We start from the raw sequence: 26517 nt of genomic DNA on the forward strand, positions 1-26517 counted from the left end.
TTTATATGTGATATTGGGGTGAGGACACTTAAGTAAATCATTAATTAATTACTCAGAGCAGTGATTATAAGACTACTGGTACTCAATGCATTTATGTACTTTTTGTACCTGCATTTATTTTACACCTTGTGGCTAAATGAGTTTTTTTAGCCAATTGTGAAATCATTTCTTTTGTACTTAATTATGCATTCTTCAAATCTACGTACAGGTATTTCATTTACACGTCAAATGACTTGCATGAATGGTTTCAAAACTCTGAATCCTTTCACCATGAGCAGGACATGCTGCAGTGGTCAGAGAAACTTAGGCCATGTGCTGAAGCTCTCTATATCGTTTTGTTTGAAAATTATAGACCTGTATGTTAGCTGATTAATTTTACTAAAGGTCTTTAATTTGTAATCATTTTAGAACATAATAATGTGTCCCTTTTTTTCAGCTGCTTGCTCCTGTGGTGGTCTCTATACTTAAAGAGGCGATGAGTGGTTCACCACCGTCAGAAAGTGAAATTAGTCCTGCAATGCTACTAAAAGATGCTGCTTATAGTGCTGCTGGACATGTCTATTATGAGCTCTCGGCTTACCTGAATTTCAATGACTGGTAAATCATAATCTCATTCAAAGATATGCTATCAGATTATTATTTTTTCTTTTAGTTCTATTTAAGACCAAGTTGCTTTCACTTTAATGCCAAATTTTGACTACTTCTTCTTTTTTTTTTTTTTGCGTAGTATTAATCCAGTATAGAAAATTTGGTCTTCCTCAGTTTTCTTGTTATTAGTCTGCTTTATTGTTACTGAATTGAACATTTAGATGGTCATATTTTGATTTATTAGTTTATGGTTTTAAAGGACCGGCTAGCATATTTTGAGAATTTTTTAGATTATGAGTTTAAATTTTCAATAGCGGCATGAATGTATTATTAAACTCTTGACTTTGATGCAGTATTTGCAATCTTTTCTTTTAAAACTATTTTATACAAATCAATTGGATTACCTGGTTCTATGTTACAATGTCTTTTTGAATTTGTATTTTTCTATTGCTATTTTTAATAAGATTGATTATGCTATCAAACAGTGCTTGATCGTTATTTTTAACTTAACTTGTTTAAAAATTTTAGTCTTTCCTTGAAGCCTTCTTTGCAATGCTCAAAATTGTTTTCAAATTCAAGGCTTTTGTACAAATAAAGAACCATATAACTGTTGTTGAATGTTAGCTACTGATGTTGGTAATATGAAGTATTCTATGCTTTTTAAAACATAACATCCTGGTTTTTTTGAAATATAGCTATTGAGAAAGTGATCTGAATTGATTTTTAAATTAGCGATTTTTGTTTGTACCTTACCACAAGATGATGGATGCTTTACACATTGCATATTTATATTTGAGGAGGTTGATATCGGAGTATCTTAGCCCATGACGATGGAAGATAAATTTTATCAAGTAAATAATGTAGGGTACAATCGAGCTCAAAAGAATAAAACAAGATAATGAAGGTAAGACTTGCATGATCCAATGACGACAAGAAGGGTATCCAATGACATTGGCGGGGAACAAGGTGCAATCGGTGTCTGCAAGCGACAGGTGTGGGTGGCTGGTGGGGGTGGAGGGTAGCAGCAGATGCGGGAGGCTGGTGGAAGGCAGGGGCAGCTTGGCGGAGATGTGGCGGATGATGGGTGCGGGTGGTGGTGGAAGTGGTTGTTGACTTGCCTTGAAGTGGGATGCGAGTGTTGGACAAGGGAAGGCGATTAGGTAGAGCTTCAGGAGGGAACTGGCTGTCGGTGGAAGCTGGAGGGAGGAACCAATGACACTCGGGATCGCAGGGAAGAGAACTTGCGGCAGCCTAGACCCGCAAGAGAGTTATGCAACAACCTAGACCCGCAAGAGAGTTGTGCGACAAATAGGAAGCTCTGGCAATCGATCACAACAATTCGAGCATCGCAAGAATTTGATATCCGCGACTTGGAGGGGCAAACGATGAATGCGACAGTTCTGGGAATCATAAGAGGCGATAGCTGTATTTGGCATGGAGAGTGGAGGCAACAGGGGCTGGAATTGGTGAGTGCAGTAACAAAAAATGATGGAGATAATCACCACCTCATAGGAGTTATAATCGGAACACTTTCTCGTCGTCGGATATAATCATCAGAAGGGGAATATGCCGACGACAGACTCGGAACTTAGTAAATCAATCAACAACCAATTGACCTAAGTAAATCCCACACCTATTTAAACCAAGGATTAATAACTAGATTATGTAATGGTTAGAATAAGAAAGAAACATAAAAGAGAAAGTAGAAAATGAATGGAGTATAAAGGAGAGTAATAGGAAAGGAAATGGGGGATCAAAGGGTAAAGGAAGGCGAGAGCTGGGGGCGGTAAATCCCGCCCCTACTTAAGGGCTGGCCAGTCTAGCAGGGCTAGACCGAACTATATCTTCATGATGTGCCCATTACCATCATTCAATACATAAACACAAAGTTTTCGAGTTACTTTTGAAAGATTTTATGAGGTAAGTTTGGTAACTCCAATTCAGTTCTGCTGTGTACCCTCAAATCAATTGCTAAGTATAACATAACGTATCAGAAATAGGCTAACAAGTCCAGAGGGCTATGGTTTTCAATGAAGGTGATTTATGGGGATCAGGTTGACTGAGGAATATTCTGTAGTTTATTTTGGTGAGCTCAGACTTAAGGCTGACTATTTTTTCAAGATTACTAAGAGAATTAATAACAATGCATATAAAATTGATTAAGTTAGCGATTACAATATTGGCTACCTTTACATATTATGGGATCTAGAGGCTTCTGAAGAGGAAGAGGACACTCATACTCGGGGACAATGACAGAGACTACCGCATCATTGGGGCGGACACGAGTAGTTCAACCTAGATTCAACTAGGATTTGTTCTATTCTCTGTGGTCAGTTCGGAGAATTGTTGTTCTCTTAAGCTTGGTCGATCCACCCGAGAATTATTAGTTACTTTATTTAGGTTATTACTAGGGTATCTTTGCTTACTGCGTTTAAATATATTGTTTAGGATCTGGTTTGAGAACTTTTGCTTTGATTTTATGATATTTGGAGACTATTCTCTATTTTTTTATTTATTGGAGAGCTGCAACCGACTTTTTCAAAGTGGTGCGACTGTATTTTGATTGAGTATAGGTGGCAGAATCCTTTCTACGTAGAATCCAACCCTCACACTAATTGCCAAGCTCCTTTTCCCCAAATTCTCTGCCTAACAACAGGTTTTCTGCTTTGCCATGATTATTTCTGATAGTTTCTGTTTGCTTATGCCCTCCTTTTAATCACTACATATCCCTAGATCCTCGCACAACTAAACTCCATTTTTGGGTAAACTTTAGATCAGTGTCATGTTTGTCACTTTAATTATTTGTTTGTATCATTGATGATTTAATTTTTTTTTTTAAATTGTTGTTCATTTTCTAGTTTTGTTTTAGGTATAGAAAATAGTTTGATCTCTTTAAATTTTAAATCGCGTCACTAAAATATTCAGTATTATCCAAGTGTCTCTGCCATGTGGAAGACTTCTTTAAAAAATTTATGCTTTCCCACTACATTAGTAAAACATTTAAGGGTAGTGTTTAAGACACTGCAGCTGAGTTTTTTTTTACGCAGACTACAACAATAAAGTCATATATGGGTTTTCATTTATTTGTATAAAAAATCACAAATCGATTTTTTATCGCATTAAGAAACATATTTATAGGTAATGATTGTTTTTTATTTTAAGATCTTTGACTTCCACTGCACCACAAATGTGTAAGGGTCTTTCCTTCTGTCGACCGTTTTAATTTTGATCTTGAAAAATATAGGAAAAATATGAAAATAGTTTTGTCCTCCTGTCAATATGAATATGATTTTGAAAGTAACATTTTGATTTAAAATAGGTGAAACCAAACGAGTCTTATATTTTGAATAGTTTGGGTGACTAAGCACGATACCACAAGTAATACACTTATCCCGAAGAATAAACATATCACCTATAGTAGGCTCAATCACCTAAACTAAAGAATTTGTGACATCTGTTTGGTCTGCGAAATATTTTTTATGATGCCAACAAATTCTTCTACCTAATATGAGGATTAGATAGAGTTTATTTTATCTGGGTTTCAAGTTCCCTATAAAGGCAAACCCCTATAGTTAATTACATCTTAAATGACCAGGATCACTTAAGAAAACTCTCGATTAAGATCAGTGGTTTTGCCTTTAAGATTTCTAAGTTTAGGTTTCCTAGATTGAACAGGGAAAATCAAATGGGAGTGACTCGGAATAGGAATTGTTATTATAAGGAATCCAAAGGAGCGAATAGTAGGGGACATCACAGACCTAGGAGAAACCCCGGGGATGTCCCAACTATCATAATGTTCGGATTTATGTATTTGAAGTGATGCTTATTTGATATTTCAATCCTGCAAATTATTTAAAATTTAAGACTTATGTTTCCACAATATCGAAATGTGCAAATAACCTAAAAAGATAGGAGGATTTACACCGTACCGTACAGTAACATCGAAATCCTAAAGTGTTAGGACTTATAATTACACAATAGGGTTGTGTAAAAGCCTAAAAGGTGATATATGAGGGTTTACGCTGCACTAGACAAACTACCTCGAAATCCTAGGGGTTGTTATTTAAACTAAAGAGAGTGATAGGTGACGTGAAAATGTTTGATATTGCAGATCCATTTTGAAGTTGTTCCTCACCGTGCTGCCCACGATGTTCGCTCCAAACTCCTCGTAGTAGCACCTTCAGGTTTAGTTTTAGTTTTGAAAATGCATCTAACCACTAGGTTATCCTATACTAAGGCATAGCGTGTATTAAACCAAATGAAACATGTGATATATATAAAGGAAGAAAAAAATAATATTACATGTCAGGCGAATACTATAAGAAGCTAAAGAAACAATAATAGGCTGGGCAAAATAGTATACATGCTAGCAAAAATAATATAACAGGCTATAGTATAACAGGTTGAGAAAACAGTACAACAGGCTATCCAAAACAGTATACATAACAAGAGGAAAAGTATAACATGCTATGAAATAAAATGCTGTAATATAAATCAAACCTGTATATTTTTGGGAGTCCTGACGCTCCCTTAAGCTTAGCTAGTATGCGCTGTATAAAAGGAGAAAACACGTCCTGAAAAACTCGAGGAAAACCGACAAGTGGTAGGGAAAAGACAAACAAATAAAACAAAATACCATAGCACATATAAATAACAAAAAAATATGAGATTTATATGTGATATTGGGAATGTCCCCAATTGCCAGGAGGATCTGAGTGTAAGACTCAAGCTTAAATCCTGGAGCATTGAGTTTCAGTTTTGGTCAAGTTAAGACAAGAATTTCATTATTTGATTTAATTAAACTAGTCATGAATCACAATCTAGTGCACGCTCGTATCTAGTGTCCTAATTATCTCATGAACTGGGGTAAGATGTTTGGCTTCTTAGGTTCATTTGAAAATTAAGATGATGAACTCTCTCACAGGGTGTGCTCCTAAGACCTATAAAACCTACACTTTAGTTTGTAGCCTGAAGTGCTCCAAAGTGCTATTTTCAATTAAGTGTCTTTCAACTAATCCTCGAATATCTTTAGATTAAGCTTAGCTCACTATCAGACTCCTAAAATCTAGGGGTAAACCTATAATTTTGGCAAAAAGGGTTGTGAAATATGCTTCAATCCTAGTTAGAACAATTGGGTTTAAGTTTATTCAAAGCTTAAGAGACCTAAATGCAAGTCTACTGATTTTTCAATCTATGCTCCTAATCGTTATCTAAATTCTCACTTTCTTCCAACTCTCAACTATTCTTCCAAATACAATTTCATCTTTCTTATGTAAAAGGAATGGTGAATGGTTTACTATCCTATTTTCTCTTTAGATTTTATCATCTCAAAGAACCAAATTTCATTTTTTTAATTTCTTCTCCCTTTCTCTTTCTCTCATATTTTTCCTTAAGACCAAGAATCCTTTCTGAAGATAATTAAAACGGAAATTCTCAATTCTCATCTTTAACTTGACCGTTAAAAAAAAAAAACAAACGAAAAAAAGAGGTAGATTCACTTTTTAAAACAAAGTCAAATTAGTAAAGCCAGGAGCGAAATCGTAAGATCATCGGCCTAAAAACGTTTACGACCGTTAAAAAAAATGATCGAATCACTCTCAAACATGGATTTAAAAGCCTCAAAATGTAACTTAAACATTCACGAATAAAACTTCAAAATGTGGCGAGTAAAACTTTATAAAAACGTAGTCCAAACATACCACTAGAAAGCTCTCCAAGTACGGTTCACCCAATCAATGAACCGACCTTCACAGCAAAGGTGAATATTCACCACATTAACATTTGCAGCTAGGGGCAATAAAGGAGAAAACTAATCCCAAATCAAACATTTTTAATCATAAAAGATTTAAAGGAAAAGATCTGCATCTAGGAGAAATGAAAAGTAAGCTAAATCCGAGCCAAATACAATACTGACAGCAGCAATGAAGCTCACTTCCGAAGGCATAAAAGAGGGAAACAAACCCCATGCACAACCACGAATAGTGAAAGATAACCCTTATGGATATTATCATTACATTGCCTTTGATATACATAGGAGAGTGAATGGGCAAGCACAACAAAGAAAGGAAAACGACCCAAAAACAGGCTTCCAAATAGCTCATGGGTAAGGCTCACAAAAGGAACAAAATCACCACAAAGCTAGCCATCAAATAGCCACCAAACATCATCTATATGGGCCCAATCACCAACTACATGAGTGCAAGCACAATGAGTGCAAGCATTAATTACAACACCCAAACAACTAACTACAACAATTAATGATACTTAAGTTTCCAAACAGCAATTCTGAACTTCCTACAACCAACAACAACTTCCTACAGTTTTGCTAGAACAAACCTAGCAGTTTAAAAACTCCCAAATAATCATTAAATTAGCCCCAAACAAGCTTACGGGCAGAGCCAGGAAAAGGGGCAACCCGAGCCAAATACAAAGGCGAACCAAACTCTCCAAAACCTCAGCCAATATAAATCACCAAAGGAAGCCCGAATCAAACCCAGAAAAAGAGCAACCCGAGCCCAATACAAGGGCAAACCAAACCCAGAAATATTTCAAAACAGAAATAGTCCAAAACCAAACCCAGAAATATTTCAAAACAATAACAGACTTCAGACAATATAAATCATAAAAAACAGAGGGAAAAGGGCAAACCGGAAAAGGGCAAACCGAGTCTAGCACATGGACAAGCCAAGCCCAAGGAATGTTCCAAAACAAAATGGGATTTCAGCCAACATAGGTCACTAAAAAGGAGGGCAAACCGAGTACAGCACAGGGGGCAAACCATGTCCAAGAAATGGTCCAAACAGTAAGGGATTTCAACCAACATAAATCACTAAAAGGAGCCCAAACCGGATCCAGAAAATGGGCAAACCGAGCCCAGCACAGGGGCAAGCCAAGAAAAATAATATCCAACATTTGCCAATTCCAAAAGATCTAAAACCAAGACCATTAAATGAGCCAAAAAAGGAGATTAATTTCCAACATAATTTCATCTCAAAAGAACCAAAACCGAACCCAACAAATGGGTTAAAACAGGGCCAAAAATTCCATTATAAGTTCAGTCCCAAAAGAGCCAAACCGAGCCCACCAAATGGGCTAAAACTAATGTAAAATTTTCAGCTAAATTCAGCCTAGAAGAAGCTAAGACCGAGCCCTTCAAATGAGCTAATAAACACAGAAAATTTTTTCAATAATGATCCAACTTTAAAGAGCCAAACTGAGACCACCAAATGGGCCAAAACAGAGCACATTTTTCCAACATTTATTGTAAGCATGAACATCAACAATAAATGCTTTGATAATTTCATTCCAACATGCATTCGAACAAGGGGCAGCAAGAGAAACATGAAATGAGCCCCAAACACATCTTTTCCAACTCATAAAATAATTTCCAACATGTATTCTAGCAAGGGGCAGCAAGAGAAGCATGAAATGAGCCCCAAACACATCTTTCCAACTCATGAAATAATTTCCAGCATGGATTCTAGCAAGGGACAGCAAGAGAAGCAAGAATGAGCCCCTAAACACATCTTTCCAACTCATGAAATAATTTTCAGCATGTATTCTAGCAAGGGGCAGCAAGAGAAGCAAGAATGAGCCCCCAAACATATTTTTCCATAGACATTTATAAATGAATAAAAATGCATTTCTAGCCTACTCTTCCAATGCTTTCATTTATCATGCATACCATATGTCTTAAGCATAGAAGAAGAGAAAGCAACCATGTTATGCTATATTCTGATGTTCAAGAGGACTATTTCATGCATAAATCACAAAACATACCCAAATCATGCTTCTTCATGCTTTAAAAAAGACTGACAATATTTTATGTCATCCGAAATAGTGTAGAATAGAGGAGAGAAGAAGAATACCTCTTTAGTGCAGATTTAAAACAAAGCACTAAAAATAAATTGAAGAAAACACCCCACAAAAATCCTTCCCGAGAGCCTCACGCAAATAGGCCCCACAGTTTCTTGCTCCAGCCGTAAGGGTGTCGAACAACAGAAAGCTGTAAGGGTATCAAATAACAGGGAGGAAGAAGAACTCCTCTCAAACAGCAAAGAAGGAGATTGCCTTTCCAACAGTGAAGTAGAGAGAAAGAAAACCCCAAATTCCTCCTAAAAGCCTTTCTTTCTCAAAGGCCTCTCTTTCTTTTCTCTTTCAGACTTTTCCCAAAAGAAAACAAAGTTCCAGAAATATTTCAAGCTTACACACAGGATGAACCAACCAGAAAATAAAATGGCAGCATCTCCCCCTCTTAAGAAAATTCGGCCAACCTTAGACATAGAACTAAAGGGGCTATTTTATAGGCAAAGAAGATAAGGGGACAACCACCTACCAGCCTCCCTGGTCAGCAAATCAGGTAAAGGGAGAGGATGAGAAGGATTTAAGGCAAGAGGAAATGCAGCCTAGGGCAGAGGAAGAGCCGACCAGGTGGAACTTCGAAGTTGGAGGGCTGTTGGTCGAGTGGAGCTCGAGGAGGTGAGCCACGTGCGCTAATGGCAGCAGAATATCGTGTGTGAGGGAAGAGGGAGACGGGTTCAGCGACCAGGGTCTCAATCGTCCGGGTCAGGTGCGACCGATCGCGGGAGAGGAGAAGCGTGCTCCGCCCGAGCGGCTTTCGGTCGAGGCAGAGGCATGTCGCGCGAGGGTAAGGGTCAAATAGAATTTAGGGTTATAAATCTTAATATTATAAGTAATAAAATATATAAAATATTTAATATTTCTTAAAATAAAAATTTGATTCGTACTTTTTGTTCGTGCGTCACAACACAACCAAATGGATGTTCATTTTAGCTAATTTTGACGTTCCAGACGCGCTGGAGTGGTCCGTTTCTCCGTCGGAGGCCGTTTTGATGAATTCATCAATTTACGTGCAAATTTTCTCATGTCGGAAATATGACAATATGAGTGTCTTTTCCTACTAAAATTGGTGTCCCAGATGTGTTGGCGCAGTACATTTCGTTATCGAGGGTCATCCGGAGAAGTTCGCATTTTCACCCATCCTTTAAGTTTAATTAAAGTCCAACCTCGTGCAATTTTGTGAATTTTGTGTGTGTATGTGACGATAAAGTCGTGAGGAGGTTTTCATAGGGCTTGAGGTCCTATTGGGAACTTCTCCGTGAGTTTTCACATAATAGCCCTTAATCGACCGGACATAAGACGATGATTTTGAGACCATAAATGCTATACATCACAGGAAAATAGGAAGTGTTTTGGAATTTCTAAAATGGGTGAGTCCCAATTCTAGTTTTCTAAGATGGTCAATAGAAACTCTTAGAGCTAGATTCTAAAACCCTAAGAAAAAAGAAATGACCTCTAAAATGAGGTCAACACCTCCACAATGCTAAGTGTTACACATAAAAATTTATATAAGTATAGGATTTCTCCACGGAGTCAAAAATACACATACTAGTACTTAAATATTGTGGTGAACCTGCATTTCTTTATATCTTCACGTATGGTGCCTGATAGGCGACAAGGGTGACATTGATGAACAAATCAATTCTTTGTTTTAGGTATAGAAAATAGTTTGATCTCAAGGATGGCATTGTAGTTCATTTTCTAGTTTTGTTTTAGGTATAGAAAATAGTTTGATCTCTTTAAATTTTAAATCGCGTCACTAAAATATTCAGTATTATCCAAGTGTCTCTGCCATGTGGAAGACTTCTTTAAAAAATTTATGCTTTCCCACTACATTAGTAAAACATTTATGGGTAGTGTCTAAGACACTGCGGCTAAGTTTTTTTTACGCAGACTACAACAAGAAAGTCATATTTGGGTTTTCGTTTATTTGTATAAAAAATTACAAAAAGATTTTTTATTGCATTAAGAAACATATTTATAGGTAATGATTTTTTTATTTTAAGATTTTTGACTTCCACTGCACCACAAATGTGTAAGGGTCTTTCCTCCACAATGCTAAGTGTCACACATAAAAAATTATAAAAGTATATGCTTTCTCCACGGAGTAAAAAATACACACTAGTACTTAAATATTGTGGTGAACTTGCATTTCTTTATACCATCACGTATGGTGCCTGATAGGTGACAAGGATGGCTTTGATGAACAAATCAATTCTTTTCTTCCCTTTTCTTTCTCTTTTTTGTTGCTTTTTTAATTTTCTTTTTTCCTTTTTTGTAAAATTTTCTATTATAGAGAGATGAGGGAAGAGAGAGAAAAGAAGAAGGGTAGTAGATGGTGAGGGTTTGAGAGTGGCGGAAGGTGGTGGATCTAGAGTGGAGAGAGAAAGTGGAGAGAGAACGAGAGAGGAAGAAGGAAGATGGAAGAAGGAAGAGAGGGAGGTCATGATGGCACAAGTGCCATGCTTGACAACATGCAGAGGCAACGAGGATTTGCTATGAAGGCGGGAGTGACTCTATGTGCTAGTGGGTGCAATGGTGGGGACAATGTGCAATGGTTGTGAGTTCTAGAATTAGAATGAGAGAGAGTGGGGGATTAAGGAAGAGAACAAGAGCGAATGAGTAGAAGAGGGTTGTGGGAGTGGTGCAGATAGATTATGTTAGTAATTTTCTTTTTTGTTTTGTCAGGGCGATATGGTTCACACCCCAACAGGGTGAGTATGAAGAGATGGGTTCGCAAGAGACATTTTATGTTGATTTTTTGAAAATCAAAGTTAATTGTGGCAGACGACCAAAATATTGTGTGAATTGACTCATATAATTATCATTTCTCATGTCTCAAATTTTGTGTCGCTGGATAAGTTCCTCTAAATATTTTTATGCAACGACTTATGCATTATGTGTGCTCTCTTTTGGTAATTTTTACATTTTGGATTCACTGACACAATCTGTTTTATAAATGGTTGACATTTGGTTAATTCGATAGCAACCAAATGATTCAAGCCCAATTCGCTTGATGTTGTGTTTGTAAACCGTCGTTTTTGTTGGTTTTGATCAAATTAATTGTGGATTATTATTTTGGTAGTTTTGTTGCTTTGAACTCATTGGCGTGTTTGTTGCACTGTTTGAGAAATTTTAATTGCAATGAAAGCACCTCGAATATGATTTACATAATGTCATTTTTTATTATTAGTGATGGTGATATTGATGGGGATGAGTGGCTTTAGATACCTCAGTGAAACACTTTAAATACCTCGGGTCAATTGTTCAATGTGATGGTGATATTGATAGGGATGTTATTAATAAATTTCAAGTTGGTTGGTTGAAGTGGAGAAATGCTTCGGGCCTATTGTGTGATGGAAATGTACTGCTTATATTGAAAGGAAAATTTATAAGATGGTGAGCCTTGCAATGCTCTATGGTGCTGAATGTTGGCCTTTAAAAGAGAAGCATAAAACTAAGTTAAGTGTTGCCGAGATGAGAATGATTAGGTGGATGAGTGGCTTTACACTTAGAGATAGAATGCGAAATGAATATCCGTGATAGGGTTGGTGATAGGGTTGGTGTAGCTCCAGTGACGGACAAAATTTGAGAGAATCGTCTTAGATGGTTTGGTCACATTGAACGTTGACCATTTGATGATCCGATTAGAAGAGCAGATGTTTTAGATTTGACTTATGTTAAGAAAGGCAGAGGTAGACCTAGGAAGACTTGGGCATATTGTGTAAAGCATGATCTTAATTTATTAGAATTAAATGAAAATATGACACTAAATAGGAGGCAATGGAGAAAAAAGATTCTTGCAGCCGACCCCGCTAAGTGGGATAAAGGTTTTGTTGTTGTTGTTGTAATGTCATTTTTTGTTATCCCAATTAGTCAAATCGATTGCGGGGGCGTCGTTTGATAATTTTGATATCATGGTTGTGTCGGCAAAATCCAATTCGTGAGCTGATGATTTATGCACACTATTTTCGGTTTGGATTGATATATATTGAGTGCAGCTTATATGATGTTACATTTGCTATCTATTTTTGACACCGGGCTTGGTCGTGCATATCGAGTTTCAAGTACAGATGTCAAACTAAGATGGCCATAAATCTAAGCTAGAGGGCCTAAAAGATTGTGATGGTTGAATATTGAACCAATCAAAATTTACGGTGCATTAATCTAATACTTTTTATTTACATTGATTTATTATGATATTTCTAGGAAAGAGCATTTACATACATACCACGCAATTATTATAAATTTACCTAGCCCTTTAACAGCACATCAAATCCACCACTATGACAAACTTTAAAAGTCAAGCACACCTTTTCATGTATAGGTTTATAACACTATGAGTGTTATAAATGTAAATGTAAAACTTTAGGTGTTAGATATGTAAATGGATAGGAATTGTTTGGTCTATGTAATTTTTTTTTTAGAAATTAATGTAATTGTATGTACGAAACCCATCGGAGTGCCAAATCCTTATTTTGGAAAAAAACAAATAAAATTACAAATCGGTAGAAGTGAAACTTAGTTCTTTCGACAGGATAAAAAAATACTTTTGTGTGTGTGTAAACTTCCTTTGTGATTGAAGTCCCATAACATTCTGTGATGCTTTTATTTTACATGCTATCCTACTCTGTAATGCTCTCTTTTTTGCTTCACTTTTGTGCAGGTTCAATGGGTCCCTTTCTGTAGAGCTTTCTAATAATCATCCAAACTTGTTAGTCATTCATAGGAAAATTGCGTTGATACTTGGGCAGTGGGTTTCTGAGGTTAGTTTTTCAGTTCTTATTTTATTTTTCTTTTAGCTTTTGCCTTGTTTCACTCTATTGATCACTATGGATTTTAAGTTTCACACTATTTATCGCTATGGATCTTAAATTATTGAATTTTTTTTATTACAATCGTTCTGTTTGGCTGTTACATTCTCATAGATGCAAAAGTTTGTTATTTTCTGAAGTTAAAATGCATAGTTCGCTCAACTTCTTTCTCTTTATTCCCTTCAACTGTTGTGCTATATTGAATTAGTAGAAGTTATTTATAGTGCTGGAGTGTGTTCTATATTTTTCTTCATTAGTTCTATGTAATTTGCATATCCGTTTTTAAATAACATTTTGATAGTTGCATTGTTTTCATTCATCAAGAAGTATGGACAATTTTTATTCTAACTATTTGGTGTCTGCTATTAAATTTTCGTCTCTATTCATTTTCATCGTGTGTTGTTTTTTGTGTTCTTTGTGTTCTCTTTTCCTTACACAACTTACCATATTAGCTCTGGTTTGTTACTTTTACTTCTTAATTTTCTATATTAGTTTTTATTAATTATATTTATTTTAGTGTTATCTTATTCCATCAATGATACATGCTCAGGCTGCCTAAGTTCATTTCTCGCTGATTTATTTTCAATTTGTGCTTCTTACATAATCACTGTCATATATTTCTTTTTTTTCAGGCATTCATTTATCTTTATAATCTCATTTCTACACTTGATTTGATTATTTGTGACTTTTTCTATCAGCCAACTATTTGATTAACCAAAATTGGGTTACGTCTGTGTTTTGATTGTACTTTTTGTTGTCTAGTAATCATGATGCAATTTTTTCTTTTTTAATCATGCAGCTTTAATTTTAGAATTTATACTCATTTTTTATATAATAGATTCAAGACATTTATGCCTGTTACATCCTTATTTCACTTGACCTTCTAAATAGCCTTATTTCTATCAATTTTTTAAGCATTAAAATTATCACGATCCTATCTGAGGGCTTGGAAATTTTCTAGGTGAGAGCGGGTCATCGAACCATAAAATTAAATAAATTAATTTCCATTATTAACAATTTATAATCCAACAATAAATTAAAAGAACTACTAAATATAATAATTTAATTAACACATAATTAGTTTACTTTACTGCTTGCTGACCTTGCCTTCTATACATATTCTTTCTTCCAGTACTTATCTTTTATTCAAAAGCTTACACTTAAAAAACTATCAAGCCAACTTAACGAGTTATCCAAGATAACCCAGTGAAACAATTGCATTTCTAAACTGCAATAACCCAATTAAAATATGTTCTAAAAAATAATATAATAAATTAAATCATATATTTATGATGTTTGCTCGTGGAAGAAACCTAAAATTTTATATTCTGTCTTTTGCTTTATTTTACAAAGTTTAATCTCTCAACTTTAATGCATATCTTGCTCTTAATTAGGGGCACCATTTACAAATAATTTTACACACTCCTAGCCGAAACATTCCTTGTCGGTATAACAGGATGCTGTCCAGGTCTACTATCGCCAGAGCTGAAAATGTATTTACTCACCCTTGATTGATATTATCCCATCGACTCAACGATACGCGATCTAAATGATCTAAATTACATGATTATTTGAGATAGTAGGAAACGATCTATGTGCACGAGTACATTTACATTTCGAACCAATACCATAGTAGAGTGAACTCCTTTTAGTATGCAAATACAAACATTCATATATACATTATTTTCGTTTTTCATAGCATTCATTAATTTCTTATGAAATTATTATTGTTGATTTACTAGTGAGTAAATGTCTTCTATACGTAGTCTAAAAATTATGTAGTAAATTAATGTCATTCTATAAAAATAAAATTATTGTGACACTATTTATGCAGAAATGCTTTCATGTGTTTCTCATATCTATCATAATAAAGAGTTAGTTGTTTAATTTCATTGATATAGAGCATAAAAGAGAAATATTGAAATCAGAAATAGTTTCAAAAAAAATGTTACTAGAACTTTAGTTCATAAGATATTAATATTGACTTATTGACATTTCAAAGTAAAAATAAAAATATCAAACTCTTTTCCTTTTCTTTCTTTCTCCTTCTATTCATGTCAATAATTCAAGTTTTCAAGTCTTACGAAGCAAAACTTCATTGATATAGAATGCAATATTCTTTATTCTATGTTTTTCAATTAAATTATTAAAAATACAAATGAATACTATTATGAATTAACCTTAAATTAACTCATTAAAAGATAAAATTATATACCCTACGATTTCCTTCTCCTTGCTTGAAATCAACAATTAAAATCTCATTTTATGAAGTAAAATTTTTCAACTTATCACTTCCTATCATTAATTAATAAAATCCATTATTAAATATTTATAACAGTAATTATAATAATTATCTTTTAATTCAATAATAATCATAACATAATTGTTATATAAAAATCTAAGAAAACAAACCTTAACATAGCTTAGAATCTCTCGACTCGATCATTTATTTCTATGTGAAATGTCTTCCCCACACAGTATGCTTGGGTTGACTTCCTCCCATAAGATACAGTCTCCCTTGCCCCCTCGTTTCGCTTTGATGCTGCTCGATTCTTTTTTACACATGACAAAACTTACATGCAAGAGTTGTTTGAATTCCCTTCTCTTCTCCTTTGCACTTGTGACGTCACCCTATGCTTCTTTCTCCCTGCACGAGAACTCTTCTGTTCTGCAAATGGGATGCCCATTCGGTGGGGTCTCCAGCACACGATTGATCAGCCGTTCTTTCACCCAGGCTTTTTCTCTCCAATGGACTAAATGCACCCCGAGTAGATTGAAAGTAATGTCAACTCCCTTGCTTCGCTCAAATGCGGCGTTGTCAATAGGATATGAAACCCCCTTCTACTTTCTTCTCAGTCACCCTCGCCGCAAACTCTCGCTCTCGTCTCTTATCATCATTGCCCACGCATGCGCCGACATCCGTCAATTGCTCCGATGCAATTCTTTTTAAATAAACTTGTTAGACCATTTTTTTAATGTACTAATGTTAGAATAGATAGAGATACCAATACCTTGAAGAAGACGTATATTTTTTATCACCACGGAATTTTCACGGTGTTTGCGAAAAAACAAGGTTTAGGGGTTTCACAATGCCTGTAGATATTTTCACCAGAGATTTAACCCCGATGTCGAAATATGTGTTAATTGTCTCCATAGATTGTTGGAAACACTCATAAATAGCACGGGTGGACTCGTTGCATGACTTAATAAAACTTGATGACTGGAACTTTTTGGGATGTAAAGCATGACAATCCGTACAAACCAGATTTGGACTGCAATTGTCGAGCAAATCACAAAAATATGTTGTGGTGCAAATGAGTTTGCATCGGAGCAATTGACGGATGTGGTGCAATTGATCTATTGCCTAGACATTGATGCATGTGGCCACAACACTGAGAAACATGATATCAAGCTTCTCCTCGAGCCTTGGGTTAAGGCCAACAAGTCTTTTTTTTTTGCATTGGGCTTATACCTACAATTGATGGAAATCAATTTCAAATAAACAACATTTTAATGAGATCATAGTTCAATAAAACATTTTCTTAAATTTTATCCCGCCACCACTCTGACACATCAACTTTTTTCTTAGCAGGCTCCCAGTCTAGTCCAGTAGCTCCTCTCTTTAGTTCATTCCATAATATTGAATATTTTTTCAGTTGATCACATTTGTTTTCAATTGAGTTTTGTCATGCAAACTACCTGTTTTATCATGAAAATTTTTGGTGATATTTTACCAACCTTCCTTGTTGAAGTGCGTAGTCGGCATATTCCCAATCTCTTATCTTTCTCAGACGCAGATTACATAATAGGATTCCTGTCTCCCTATCCTAAATAATAGATAGTCCACATTCTTTTATTTACCTATCTGATCTATAATACAATCAAAACATTTGGACTGAAAAATAATTTAAGAATATATATAAAAACTAAATCAAAATTCGGTGAAAAACAAGATAGTTGAAGTAGAGCTCGGTGAGATTAAGTTATCAAAGAAGGCTTTTTCCAAAATCATCGATTGTACAATTCAGTCTATAAAACCACGTAGTATTTGTTACAGGTGTGATCTAAGAACATGCAGTATATGTCGCAAATAGTGACAATTGGTGTTTGGTCGAGCCCTTTATTTATTTTTCCATCATTGCTCTACATAGCATTTCAAAAATGAAATGCTTCACACTCGCACATTCAGATAATCAGGTCAATGCAAAGCCCACGTGTGGAAACCCAACAAATTTGAGAGCCAAACACCAAACCACCAACGCAGAATAAATGGCTACAAACAAAGCACCATCAGAATAGTTCATTATAAGAAATATTAATCATTCTTCGAAGATGTGAACATAGTGGTTAGATTAGTGATTACATTCTTCTTTTCTCTTCTTCAATATGGAAAACCATTTTATGGAGAGTTATCAGCACTGTCGATTTTTTTGAAAATATTTCCACGAGAATTTGGTTTTCTGCTATTCAAATATCTTAGGTTTCATATTAAATCAGTAATTGCATTTTCCTTTCTTTTTCTTCAACTAGAAAATGATTGTATGGAGAGAATTTACGAGCAATACTGGTTCATTTGAAAATGTCTTGGAAGTTTTTTTTGTGCTAATGCAAATATGCCAATTTAGATGTTAGATCAATAATAGCGGGCCAAACATATCTGTAGACCTCTGTGAGATGATTAAATTAAAGAAGCCTCCATCCATTATCACAAATTTTATCATATAGACTACAAGATCGGGCAATATTTGTTGCAATTGGTGATGGTTGAGTCCTTTGATTTTATCTTCCATCATTGCTCTAGTAGAAATTATAAATATAAAATGTATCACAATAGAAAAATTTAATGCCAACATCGTAATGGGAATTTGCACTAATCTAACTTCTGAACACTTTAATATTTGCATCTGCTCAACACAATTTTTCTTAGATTTAATAATAAAACAAGGTTATCTGCAGCTTTTCTAAATTCTCTTCATGCAATCATTCCCAAGTTTAAAGAAGAGAATGACATTTCAATTGGTGATCTAATATAAAAACTGAGATATTTGAAATATAAGAAAACTAAATTCTCATGAATACATTTTCAGAAGAACCAACACTGCTTCTTGATAATCTCCATATTTATAATTACTGATATAGCATAAAAACTGATATATTTGCTACAACAAAAAAATCAAATGCTAATAGATATGCTTTTAAAAAGACCAAACACTGGTACTAAATTCTCTCAATATATTCCTTTTCAATTTTAAAGAAAAATAAAGCAAAATGCAATTACTGATCTAACATGAAAAACTGAGATATTTGTAATAGCATAAAATATAATTCTCATGAATATATTTTCAAAAGAACAAACACTTTTCCTAAATTATCTCCATACGGTCCTTTCTAAGTTTGAAGAAGAAAGAGAAATTCATTTACTCTTCTAACATGAAAATTGAGATATTTATAATAGCAGAAAACTAAATTCTTATGGATATATTTTCAAAATAACAAGTATTGCTCTTATATTCTCTCCATACAATCCTTTTCAGGTTTGAAGAAGATAAAAAAAGTATAATTTTGATGTAACATGTAAACCGAGATATTTGAAATAACAAAAAATCAAATTCTCATAGATATATTTTTAAATGAACAAACACTATTCCGAAATTCTCTCTGTACAATTTTTTTCAAGTTTGAAAAAGAGGAAAATGAAATGCAATTGTTGATCTAACATAAAACCAAATTCTCCTTGATATATTTTCAATAGTACAAACACTGCTCCTAAATTTTCTCAATACAATATTTTCTAAGTTTGAAGAAAAAGAAAAAAAATACATTTATTGATATAACATAAAAAAAATCAAATTCTCATGAATATATTTTTAAAAGTACAAACATTGCTCCAAAATTCTTTTCATACAATGCTTGTCAAGTTTGAAGAAGTGGAAAAGAAAAATACATTTACAGATCTAACATGAAAACTTAGATATTTACAATAGCAGAAAACCAAATTCTCTTGGATATACTTTCAAAATAACAAGCGCCGCTCCTAAATTTTCTCCATACAATACTTTCCAAGTTTGAATAAGAGGAAAAAGAAATACATATATCAATCTAACATAAAAACCAAAATATTTACCATAGCAAAAAATCAAATTCTCCTGAATATATTTTCTAAATAACAAACAATGCTCCTAATTTCTCTCTATAAAATCATTTCCAAGTTTGAAGAAGAAAAAATGAAAGTGCAATTTTGGTCTACCATATAAACCGAGATATTTGCAATAGCAAAAAATTAAATTCTCGTGGATATATTTTAAAAAGAACAAGCGCTGCTCCTAAATTTTTTTCATACAATTATTTTTAGAGTTTGAAGAAGAGGAAGGGAAGTGCAATTTTGATCTAACATGCAGAATGATATATTTGCAACAACTTGAAAAGTTTTTCTAGAAAAGGGAAATGCAAGTACTGACCTAACATTAAAATCGAGATATTTGCAATAGCAAAAAACTAAATTCACCTAAATATATTTTAAAGTAACAAACAATGCTCTCAAAATATCTCTAAATAATTTTTTCCTAGTTTGAAGAAGAGAAAAGAGAAATGTTATTACTGATCTAACATGAAAATGAAGATATTTACAATTGCAGAAAATCAAATTCTCATGGATATATGTTCAAACGAACCAACATTACTCCTAAATTCTCTCTATACAATCCTTTCCAATTCTGAAAGAGAGGAAAGAGAAGTGTAATTGATGATCTAACATGAGAACTAACATATTTTTAGTAGCAAGAAACCAAATTTTCTTGGATATATTTTCAAAATAGCATGTACTGCTCCTAAATTTTTTCATACAATCCTTTCTGAGATGGAAGAAGCGGAACGGGAAATACAATTTCTGATATAAATTGAAAATTGAGATATTTATAATAGTAGAAAACTAAATTTCATGAATATATTTTCAAAATAACCAGCATCGCTTTTTAATTCCTTTCATACAATCATTTCCCATTTTGATAAAGAGGAAAGGGAAGTGCAATTGTTGATCTAACATGAAAGCTGAGATATTTATAATAGTAAAAAACCAAATTTTTATCAATATATTTTCAAATTGATAAGCACTGCTCTTAAATTCTTTTCATACAATCCTTTTCAAGTCTAAAGAACAGGAACGAGAAATGTAATTATGGATCTAACATGAAAATTGAGATAATTGCAGTGAAGAAAACTAAATTTTCTTGGATATATTTTCAAAAAAAAAAGCACTTCTTCTGAAATTTCAATGCCAGTGGTGTAAGGCAGTGAACTCGGGAAGTTAACTCTTTCAGTTGCTGTTCCGTCAGCCCTATTCACTCCTAGATGATACGAGGAATGAATCTCAACAGGGGCTAGAAAAATTCTCATGTAAATCGAGTTATTTGTCATAACAAAAAACTAAATTCTCATGAATATATTTTCATAAGAACCCACACTGCTCATACTTCTCTTCATAAAATGTTTTACCATAATAAAGAAGAGGAATTGGAAATGCAAATACTTATCTAACATTTAAACTGAGATTTTTGCAAGAGCTCAAAATAAATTCTCTTGGATATATTTTAAAAGCAACAAACAATGCTCGTAACACTCTCCATGAAGTGGTATTCCATATTGAAGAAGAGAACGTGAAATACAATTACTGTTCTAATATGTAAAGAAAGAGAAGAGTTGTACCACCAAAGCAACAAAGCCACCAAAGCACCAGAACATTTCGAACGATAAAACGAGAAATACGTAGCTAAAAGGGGTGAAAAAGTAATAAAATTTCAAAATCAAACCACAATAACAGAGAGAAGAGAGGACATTATACATACAAAGAAGAGAGACGACGACAACTGAAACAGAAAGATCAAGATTTTGCCCTAAAACCGAATCATAAGAGACAAAAGTTAGGGGGAGAGAAGGTGAATCGATGGTTTTATTGTGGACATGAGAAGTGATAACGACATAACTGAGCTAAAGAAGGGATTTTGCAACTGAAACAGAGTCTCCGCAGCGGAGCACATTAGCTCCCCAACATTCCCGCTTTCTCCTTTTCGAGGACAAAAAACACCAAAAAGCAAGGAAAGAGTCGACTGCGAAATGCGTAATTTTGAGTTTTTAAAATGAAAAGCCGCGAAAAAGGCGCCCCAAATGCAGTTATAATAACATAACTAAAATAATACCACATTTTAAATGTGGTGACATAATTACTAGAACACTCAACTTCTAAAATAAAAAAAAAAAAAAATTAAGATACTCAATAGAAACTAAATGTCATGGCACCCGTATACAAACCACTCATCAAATTCTATTAGTTTGACAAAGGAGCTTTCCACCCACGGTACTATAACAACTACAATAATTGCATATCCTTCTTACCTTTTTAGCTTCACCTTCTCTCTTTTTCACTCCCTTTCATAAAAGTTTCCTCCTTATTTATTCATTGCCTATCTTATTTACTACCTTCCACTTCTATGGTATTTCAAATTCTTTCTTTTTTCATACCACCTATTTAATGCTTGTTTATTCTCTCTCCTAATCTCTCTTATTTATAAGTGTTGTTTTCTGAAAATCAAACAATTTTTGGATGAGTGGAGAACTCTGAGCTATGCCTACGAGGTGTTCTTCCCTTCCAGAGGCAATATCGAATTACGAGAAGGTGCTTCAGGTGAAACTCGTTCGAGGTGGTGACCGTCTCCAAGGGTCCGGGTGGTGCTCCTGCTGTAGCGTGACCCCGAAAAGACATTTATCCTTCCGTAGCCCCCTTCGAACCCCCTTACAGCAACTGCCAACCATTTCCAGGCCTCTGATTTGTCGTCGACCACCCTCACATCACCCAACAGACTGCTGTACCGTCATTCTAGCCTATGTTTCGCTCGTCTTCTCCAACCAATCCCTTGACCTGCTGCCCTACCGCCGCCCACCACCCTCACCGCCATCCTAGGGTGTCTTCCGTGTTTGTATTGTTGTTTTTGTCCTATTCTCTGGAGTCGTGTTTGTAATCTTTTTGAATTTGAACAATAAAATTATCATTTTCTATTATAATTTGGGCTTTTTCTATCATAGTATCTATATTAGTAGCAATAAGTTCTTAAGGTTCTTAATGAGTTAGAGAGTAGATAGATGGTCAAATGTTCTGTCTTGGTTGCTCTTTATGAGCCGTTATATTAGTTTGGTATCGTTTGCTGATCCCTTCTAAGAGTAGATCCCTCCTAAATATTCTTCTAAGTTGAATCTCTTCATGAGTTTGTATTTGGTCTAGATCTTTGAGCAGAATTAGGGGAACTCATATGATGTCCAGGATGTCGACATAAAAAATATATCTTAGATTCAAATAAGTATTCACCACGATATAACTTTTCACACTTAACACATGGTTCTGTAGTGTTGCAACCAGCTTGGTTACTACAAAGAAGCAGTCACTGCTATACAAATCACTCATCAAATTCCATGAGCATCTATATCAATAGGAATATGTTTTTTAGGTTCTTAATGAGTTAGAGAGTCGAAAGATGGTTAAATGTTTTGTCTTGGTTGCTTTTTATGAACCATTATTTTAGTTTGTCATCTTTTGCTGAGTACTTCTAAAAGTAGATATCTTTCGAAAACTCTTCTTAGTTGAATCCTTTCCTGAGTTAGTATTTTGTGGAGATCTTTAAGCAGAATTAGGGCAGCTCCTCATCTGATGTCCAGGATCTCTGCATAATAAATATATCTTTGAATCATATAAGCATTCAACGTGATATAACTTCTCACACTTTACATGGTTATGTAGCATATGGTTTTATTTTTCACCATTTGATCATCCAGAATGAACTGTTAGTTCTATTTCTTTCAAGCTCTTTGTCTTGTGCATGTCTTTACTCTTTTGATTTGTTGAATATTAAGTTCCACTCGCCTAGTTCTATCCATTAGCACCGAGTAGTTTTCAATCTCAAGTGGTACTAATGGTTGCTGATGGAATTTTTCAATCCAGAAAGAAATTATAAAACTTATCCTATACAGTAGATATTAGTTGTGTATATCTTGATAGTGTAGTGAACTCTACTTTATACTGCATTACTATTTTTTCTCTGTATCATCACTTTGATGAACTTGTCATGAATTTGCCTCCGTGAAAATTTTCACTGTTACCCGCCCAACATTTCATGATGTTGCCCTTGCACTATCTTTAAACTTCTCCATCTAATACCAAAGCAACTAGGGGTATCTTTCTCTCGTCCGACATGATATATTGTAAAAATTTTTCTCAATTTGAAGTAGCCAATTTTCAGCTTCTATTGGTCCGTCAGGTCTTATAAAAAGTAGCAACCACAAATTTTGAACATTTATAAATATTTATTAATGGCAAGAGGACCACTATTTTCATTTGATTGCGATATAGAATCTTGAAAAAGCTAGGTTATAACTATCATCATCTGGACCAAGATATTTGTTTTCACAATGACATTGTGCAGTAACTCCTCTCCTACCACATGAACATCCTCAATCTTATATGGAGCATCCATGTCAAAGTTAACCACTCAAATTACTTAAATTATTAATGATTAAAATTTCATAGCTATTCTAATCACTCTTTCATTAAGATTTATGTTCTTTATCTAAATCTTGTTCTGATACCTCTTTTATCACGACTTGATCTAGAGTTTGAAATTTTCAAGGCAATAATAGACATTTGGTTGGTGAAATTATAATTTTTTATTTTTTTTTACCCCTAGCAATGTACAATCCAACTATAAATTGGAAAAAACTACTAAAGACAATAATTTAATTTACAAATAATAATATTACTTTTTCGTTTGCTAACCTAGCACTTTGTACACATTCTGTTTTATAATAATCGTTTTTTATTAAAAAAATTGAACTTGAAAAATATTAAAACAACTAATGAATTATCCAAGATAACTTAGTGGAATAATTACACTTCCAACCTGCAATACCCAAGGAAGAAAAAGACAATAAGTTTGTTTGTCTTCCTTAATATGCTCTAGAAAATTATATAATAATTTAAATCATATATTTATGATGTTTGCTTGAGAAAGATATTTAGAATTTTTTTATGCATATATTTTGTTTTATTTTTCAAATTTTAATCTAACTTTATTCCATATTTTACTCTTAACTTGTATATCCACATCAGTAGAATTGTTTAAAAATAATCTAACACGCACATGCCCGATACATTTCCCGTCAGCACTGCAGGGGGCAAAATAGGTTTGCTGTTATCCAAGGTGATAATATACCTACTTACCTCCGATCGATTCTCTCCTGTCGTATAGCGGTTTGTGTTCTAAAGTGCACGATTATTTGAGTTGGTAAGAAAATATCTACACGCCTGGGTATATTGGCTTCCCTAGTCAATACCATAAGAGAGTCAATACCATAAGAGAGTGAACTTCACTTAGCATGCACATAAAACTATTCATATATGCACTTGTTGAATCTTAAAATGTCCTGTTGGTCACACTCAAGGAATAGAGCTGTGGTCGGATGAGAGGAATGAGAGTAGAAAAATGTGGTTCAAGTAATATTAAATTTCTAAGAATTTGTCTAATTGCCACTTTTGTGAAAATGATCTTCCATTTATAAGCCATAGGAAGGGTATAGTAAATTACATGATTATCCTTCTTTTAATAAGAACATTTCAATCATTTATGAATCATTACACATTTACATATTTACAACTAAGTTAAACATACTTTGACCGTGTAACCGTTGTTGATGTCGTTCCATGTTTGTAATTGTAGTTGACATCTTTTTGTGTTTGTAACTTTCTGGTCTTATCGCTCTGTTCATTTGGTCGGCCGATCATCAGTAGGTCAGGAGTTGATCAACTGACTGAAAGACTTACAGTCGCATTCTTCGAAGAAATTCATTGCCAAGTCTTCCTTCGATCAGGCATAACACGTTATCGTAATCTGATAGACAGTATTCCTTCGATCAACGGACCTATGCAAAAAAAAATTCCCTAAGGGCTACTATTGATCTCTCTAATGCTAGACATCGGTAGAGTAGTTGTCTTCCTGGGTGTGTGGTGTACTTTGATTTGGTCAAACTTTCGTTAGTTTAGTCTAAGATTTGGTTGACCGGTGCAATGATAAATATTGACACTTCTGATTCTTTCCTTGTGCAGTCTGCTGGATCTCCTCGAGATTCATGCAACCATATTTTTGATGTTCATCACTATTTTTGTTTTTTATATCCAGATTTGATAGGGAAAGTAAGAGTGTGCTTAGTGTTAGTAAATATTTTTATTATATTTAGAGTGTGAAAAAGAAGAGAATCCAGTGGAGATCATTATACCAGGGAGGATTTTAGTGGAGAAACTCAATACTTCTTTCGAGTTATATTTATCTTGTTGTGAATATTATTTTCTTTTCATTTTGATTTCAATGAAGATTGCTTTGTTTTCTCTCTACATGCTTAGTAACTAATTTCACTATCCTTTTTTGATTTGGATGTGGGATAAATCTTTTTCTTTCTATGAGATTTAATTGGGATTTTCTGTGGGATATTAGCAAGTTGATGTGTTATTTTTTGGTTTTTTTTTTAATTTTCAATCCGAGCAATTGGAATGTTAAAACCCTTTATTATCTAGGACTAGTGATTGTAGGCTGAAAGAATGAATATGATAACATTCATTCACCTAGTACAATTTGAATATTGTTAGTAGGAGATTTCAACCTCATAGGAGACAAGATTTTTTGAAAAGTTTATATTGTTAAATAAAACTTAACTGTAATAAGAATTTTCAACGTTTCTTATGACCTTGGAAGAGGTTGAGGAGGATTTGTCCTTTGTTGTCAACTTTAGATTGGAAATTCTTAGGAAAATTATTGAGGATTCACTCAATCCAAGTCAAAGGTGCATGATTCTCATTTAAGAGAAAATCCTACTCCCATTTAGGTTTTTATTTCTGTAAAATTAGGATTAAACAATTTAAAATTCTCAAAGCTCTGACTTTTCAAGCTAGACCTAAGATTAGTAAAGTAGAACTTTCACCCGCTTTGGAATAGCCCACCTAGGTTTTTTTTTCCCTGCAAAATTAGGATTAAACACTTTAAAATTCTCAGAACTTTGACTTTTCAAGCTCGACCTAGGATTAGTAAATTAGAACTTTCATCTGCTTTGGAATATAGCAAGTTCGAAATTAACAAATTTTTTGGGGGAACAATACATAAACTCAAAAAGTCATATACTACTTGATCACACTTTCCCCCAACCCACGCATATATATATATATATA

General features: G+C 34.1%; 1 protein-coding gene across 4 annotated transcripts in view; it reads left to right on the forward strand.

The window, feature by feature from the left end:
- LOC110023201 (importin-11) overlaps window positions 1-26517 on the forward strand; it is a 102602-nt gene that overhangs the window by 38139 nt on the left and 37946 nt on the right. For all 4 annotated transcript variants that reach the window (XM_020722495.1, XM_020722496.1, XM_020722493.1 and 1 more), the window contains exons 9-11: window positions 209-356; window positions 437-597; window positions 13115-13214. In XM_020722495.1, the coding sequence (XP_020578154.1) occupies window positions 209-356; window positions 437-597; window positions 13115-13214 (409 nt within the window). The remainder of the gene's footprint in view (window positions 1-208; window positions 357-436; window positions 598-13114; window positions 13215-26517) is intronic.

This window comes from Phalaenopsis equestris, unplaced genomic scaffold (genome assembly GCF_001263595.1).
Source record: "Phalaenopsis equestris unplaced genomic scaffold, ASM126359v1 Scaffold000223, whole genome shotgun sequence".
Lineage (NCBI taxonomy): Eukaryota > Viridiplantae > Streptophyta > Magnoliopsida > Asparagales > Orchidaceae > Phalaenopsis > Phalaenopsis equestris.